The 6,000-nt window shown below is 30.9% G+C and overlaps 2 protein-coding genes across 2 annotated transcripts; both read right to left on the reverse strand.

Annotated features, from left to right (window-relative positions):
• Positions 1-384: 384 nt before the first annotated feature.
• Positions 385-1,043, reverse strand: LOC125369248 (probable LRR receptor-like serine/threonine-protein kinase At3g47570). The gene has a single exon (XM_048371261.1). It carries the CDS (start codon positions 1,012-1,014, stop codon positions 385-387), a length of 630 nt encoding a protein of 209 aa, XP_048227218.1. The 5' UTR covers positions 1,015-1,043.
• Positions 1,044-1,054: 11 nt separating this feature from the next.
• Positions 1,055-3,069, reverse strand: LOC112535532 (LRR receptor-like serine/threonine-protein kinase EFR). Its single transcript, XM_048371262.1, has 2 exons — positions 1,114-3,069; positions 1,055-1,069 (listed from the first exon to the last, which is right to left on the reverse strand). Exons 1-2 carry the CDS (start codon positions 3,067-3,069, stop codon positions 1,055-1,057), a joined length of 1,971 nt encoding a protein of 656 aa, XP_048227219.1.
• Between the last annotated feature and the right edge of the window lie 2,931 nt (positions 3,070-6,000).

Consider the following 6,000-nt stretch of genomic DNA (forward strand, 5'->3'; position numbering starts at 1 on the left):
TATGAAACTTAAAAAATTATCACCAGGATGGGAAACAAAACAAAATTTTTTATTCACAATTATTATTCTTTTAGTAAGTATACATTAAATCTTTTATTATGAAACTTAAAAAATTATCACTAGGATGGGAAACAAAACAAAATGTACCGGCAGAATTAAGAAAAAAAATTATATATAAATAAAGTTAATATTGGACGCATAGCACATACAAGCATCAGTGTAATCACGATCAACCACGGAGTATTTATTTTAAAATTTTAAAATAATTGAATAAAATTATTAAAAAAAATATAAGTTCTGGGTTTAATTTATAATTAGGCCAATTTAATATCAAGAGTAAATAAAATAATAAAATTCAAAGTTAATAAACTTGATTTCCAAGCATTAGATTGTACCTGGAGCAACATAGCCGATAGTTCCTTTTATTGCTGCAGAACCACTTTGGTGCAATTGAGCCCCACCAGACATTGTAGAAATAATCTTTGCCAAGCCGAAATCTCCGACATGGGCAGTCATCTCATCATCAAGAAGAACATTACTTGGCTTTAGATCACCATGTATGATTGTTGATGGGCAGCCACTGTGAAGATACTCGATTGCAGAAGCAATATCAATAGCAATGTTCAACCTCTGTATTAGTTTCAGATTTCTTGATTCTTTGATTTGTTGCTCATCTTCCCATGCATTTTCAATATGCAACCATTTCTCCAGGCTACCATTAGGCATGAATTCGTACACCAGAGCTTTGAAATCATTCCCTTGAAAGTCGATGCTAGAACATGCACTCAGTAGCTTCATCAGATTCCGATGCCTAACGGTTCTAAGAGCTTTGCATTCTGACATGAAACTACTTGATGCTCCTCTCTGTTGCAAGTTTACCACTTTTACAGCTATTTCTACTCCTGTTTGATCAAGAATTCCTTTGTATACAGAACTGTAGTGACCAGAGCCAATTACATTGAGTGGAGAGAATCCATCAGTCGCTTTGGCAAGTTCTGCATAAGATAGTCTCATGAACTGGTGCTTGATTGATGGCACAGTAGCATCTTTCCTTCTAGACATTCTTCTCCTGTACTGGAAAATAACGAAACCCACCAGCAGAACCAAACATACTGCAGCACTGACCACGGAGATTGACACTTTCAGTGCAGAAGAGAGCTTATTCTTCTTTGATTTGGGGAAGACACAAGAAGGAAGCTTCAATTCTGCAGTGCCTCCACAGAGATGACTGTTTCCTGACAATGAAACTGCACTTGCATTCAAGAAGATTCCATGTTTTGGAACTTCTCCTTCCAACGTGTTGTAAGACAGATTCAAAAGGTACAACCCATTAAGTTGTGTAACCAAAGAATCTGGTATTTTCCCGGAAAAGTTGTTACGTGAAATATCCAGCTCTCTAAGACCACGCAAAGCGGTCAAAGCCTGAGGGATATCTCCATCAAATGAATTACCCTTTAGGTAAAGTAGTTCTATTTTCAAACACTTGCCAATACTGCTTGGAATTTTGCCAGATAACCGATTGTCGGATAAGTCCAGCTGCGATAGACCTTGAAGCAAACCCACTTCTGATGGAATAGAACCAACAAATTTATTGCCTGATAAACGCAGTGCTATTGAAAGTGAAGGAAGGCTGAGAACTTGAGGGGGTATGGAGCCATTAAGATTATTGTTAGAGAGATCTAACTCAATCAAGCTACTGCATTTTCCAAGACTTGAAGGTATTATTCCATGTAGATTGTTGGAACTCAGGTTAAGATAAGTCAGGAGATGTAAATTACCTAATGTAGATGGAATTATCCCTGTCAAGTTGTTATTATGCAAATTTAAAAGTTGCAACTTTTGAAAATTCCCAAAACTAATAGGAATTGAACCAGAGAGAAAATTCGAGCTAAGATACAAGAATCTCAAGTTAACAAGATTTCCAAGACCCAGGGGAATGGAATTTTGTAAATTATTTTCTTCCAGAGCTAGATAAATCATGCGTGTAGAGAGATTGCCTATGGATTTTGGAATGGGTCCGTTGAGGAAATTTCCTGCAATACTTATTTGCTCTAAACTAGAGCAATTAGTTAGAGAATCAATGAAACTTATGTCACCTTGTAGCAGATTATGCGAAAATATAACATATCGAAGAAGTGGCATCTTTCCAAAATCTTTTGGAATTGAACCAGTAAACTGATTTGAGTTAAATGCAAAATTTCGAAGAACAGAAGCATTTGTTAATGTAACAGGGATTGACCCAGTAAACCTGTTAAATGCAACTGCAAAGTTAGACAACCTGGGAAGAGTGAGGCCTATATCGGAGGGGATTGTCCCCCTGAACTGGTTAGAATATATCTCAAATGTTTCCATGCTGGAGATGTTATAAAGATGACGAGGAATCTCACCAGTCAGATTGTTGTCAGAAATCTGAAATTTAAATAGCTTGTGAAGTCTGGAGAGTTCGTCTGGAAGCTGTCCTTGCAAGTGATTTGCTAGCAGAAATAATTCTTCAAGAGATGAGATATTACCAACGGAAGGAGGAATAGTACCTGACAGTTTATTTGCTTCCAAGCTTAGAACTAAAAGTTTCGACAAAGAGCCAAATTCAGCAGGTATTTTTCCGGTGAGCTTGTTGTTGGGAAGATAAAGAAGCTCAAGCTTGGAGCAATTAGACAAGTTTGTTGGTATATCCCCAACAAAGAAATTCGTGGTGAGTGCTAAAACCGCCAGGTGTTGAAGACGACCAATCTCTGGCGGGATTTGGCCATAGAAGCTATTGTCTTGCAAGTCAATAACTCTAAGAAAGGAGAGATTACCAATATGAGGCGACAGCGTTCCTACTAAGCCTTGCGAACTGAGACGCAAGGCAGAAACCCTGCCAGGATATCGGGAACTGCAAGAAATACCAGGCCAGAGGCAGTAGTGCTCGGATTCATTCCAAAAACTCAAGATTTGATAAGGGTCTTGTTCTATAGCTTGTTTGAAAGATAACAACGCAAGCTGATCAGTCACATTTTGCGAGCAAGTAGCAGGACTGGCTAAGCACCAGCATAGAAATGACATGTAAAGAGGCAGCCACTTGGCCATATTCTTAACCTGAAACTACGCTTTGCTAATTGCTAACTGCTAATTGCTAATCCAGACATGGTATATATACACATATACGTAATCAGACATGAAATAAATAATTTAAGCTTGAATAATCAAGGAAAGTAACATATCCTGAACTATAGATGAATTTGACTTGTAATAAAGAGTTATTCTTCCCTGACATGGATACTATATTTTTTAGCAAGAAATAGCACGTTACTGAGTTGCTAGAAAGCACCTTCCCACAATGGAAAAACTCAATTTAATTACCAAAGAAAACTCCATAAATTAATGAAGAGATGGGATTTTCGATTCCTCTTTTGGGTGGCAGACGAAGCCAGCTATGGCTGCTTTATTTTACTACCTTAACCCCTAAAACCAAGGGTCCAAACCCCCAGCACCGAGACAACGCCTGCAAATATGGCAGTAGGTTTAAACAATAGGCTGGTTTGGCATATGGATCATGAACTACTGTCTACTGGAAAAACAAAGAAATACTTATTGTGGAATTGATCGAATAATGGTGAGAGTTAATGAAAAGACCCTCTCTTATTACATTTACTCCACCATTCGCCGGATTGATATATCCTGCACCCGGATATATGATGCATCATGTGCCTGAGAGCTAAACTCACGCTCCGTGTTAATAATTAATTAAGTTAAGCGCTTTTGTAATTATAAAATTAGGGTTGTAATATAATTAAATATCTAATTAATTAAATTAAATAAACAAACTAACACTACAAATCTAAATTCATTACAAGACACGTAAATTATTATACTCTAAAATAACTCTTTTGATATATTCCAACTTCTCATTTTATATTAAATACTACTAATAATTTTATTATTATATTTTTATTTTTATTTTAGTATATTTTATAGTTATTTTCACATCAATTTATTTTTTTAATAATATTCTAGTATAAAAATACTATATATTAAAATTAAAAAATTGTAATCAACATAATTAAATATAAACATAGACAAAAGTAATTTTATATTTTTTAAAAATATAAATAATTTTATTTTAATCATTTTTTGTTAATTTAATTCTAAACCTCACCATTATAATTTAAATTTATAAAATAATTTGTAGATTCATATGTTATAGGCTCATCATATATATATATGCTATAAATTCATAAATTAAGTAAAAACATATTCATATATTAAGATAGGTTTATCAATAAAAATTAATGAATATATAGTTTATGTTTAGTAAATCTGACACTAACAATAGATGAATATACACTTTATAGGTAAGGAACTTAAAAGTTATGTTTAATAAATCTGACACTAATAATAGATGAATATACACTTTATAAGTAATGAACCTAAAGTGTATGTTTAATGAACCTAAACTAATAACATATGAATATACACTTTATATTTAATGAACATGAAGTTTATGTTTATGAACTTGACACTAATAATAGATGAATATACACTTTATTGGTAATGAACCTAAAAAATAATGTTTAATAAATCTAACACTAGTAATAGATGAATATACACTTTATAAGTAATGAATCTGAAATTTACATGTAATGAACCTGAACTAATAACAGATGAATATATACTTTATAAGTAATGAATTTAAAGTTTATATTTTATGAATCTGCACTAGTAATAGATGAATATACACTTTATAAGTAATGAGTATGTCGTCTGTGTAAAAAAATAAGTTAATACAGGTTAAATAACAACATGTTCATTATCAACGAACTATAAGTTCATTAAATATATATATATGAGGTTCATATAATATAATACATTCATAACTTTAAAAAATAGATTTATTGCTAAAGACGATAATTATTAGGAAAAAATGATTATATGAGTATATTTTTATTTTTAATATTGTATTTTATAATAAATAATAAAAAATTAAAATCTATTAACTATTATTAAAAAAATTAATTTTTTAAATAATAACATAATTAATATTTAATGTAAAATAAAGTTAATTTTAAAAATTAATGCTTAATAAAATTATTAATTTGCCAAATATCAAATATAAAATTATATTAACAAATTCATAATTAACTAGCTAGGGACATGACTATTTTGTTATTCATAAAATCATATAAAAATAAAAAAAAACTAAATATAATTAAAAAAACAAATAAATAAAAAAATATTTTAAAAAAATCATTTACTGTGTATACGCTAGTCTTAAATCAAAAAACTAGTGTTACAAAACAAAACTTATCAATCCGCTGCACGTGTTGAATGGCCCAAGTACACACAGCAGTATGTACCCGGGTCTATGATATAATTTGCCCTATTTGCCCACCTTCGGAAAAAAAGAAAAACAAAAACAAAAACAATAAATTATGAGAAGTTCTTTTTCTTTTACTGAAATAATGAATCGTTTGTTCATTGGAAAATAAAAAATACAACTTGATCAATAATAAGAATAAAAATTACTACAATAAAAAAGTATTAAAGAAAAATCTCACTTGAATAGTAAAAATTTGTATTCTTATCCTTCAATTGTGTTGATAAAACTTTTTTAATTTGCAACTCATCAATCTATTCATTCCTATCAATGGTTATTTTAAACCATAAATTGATTCTTTGGTCTTTAAATGAAACCGATTACAAGAGCATTATCAAAAAAGTTCTTACTATCACCATTGCAGCCCAATAAAATTCCATGACTACATTCATAAAAGAAAATTTAAATTCCAGAAATGATATAATCAAAAGCCTCATATAAGAAATCAAAATTACTATAATAAAGTAAAAAAAAAATCTATAAAAAGAGAAATCAAGAAATTCTAATAATAATAAAGGAAAAGATAAATCGATGAAAATGGAATGATTTAGATAAATAAAAAAGAGACAACTGTGAATTTGAAAAATGATTAGCGATGACCAAAACAAAAAAATATAGATAAAGAATAATAAGAGAAAAGAGAG

This window comes from Ricinus communis, chromosome 2, assembly GCF_019578655.1.
Source record: "Ricinus communis isolate WT05 ecotype wild-type chromosome 2, ASM1957865v1, whole genome shotgun sequence".
Taxonomy (NCBI): Eukaryota; Viridiplantae; Streptophyta; class Magnoliopsida; order Malpighiales; family Euphorbiaceae; genus Ricinus; species Ricinus communis.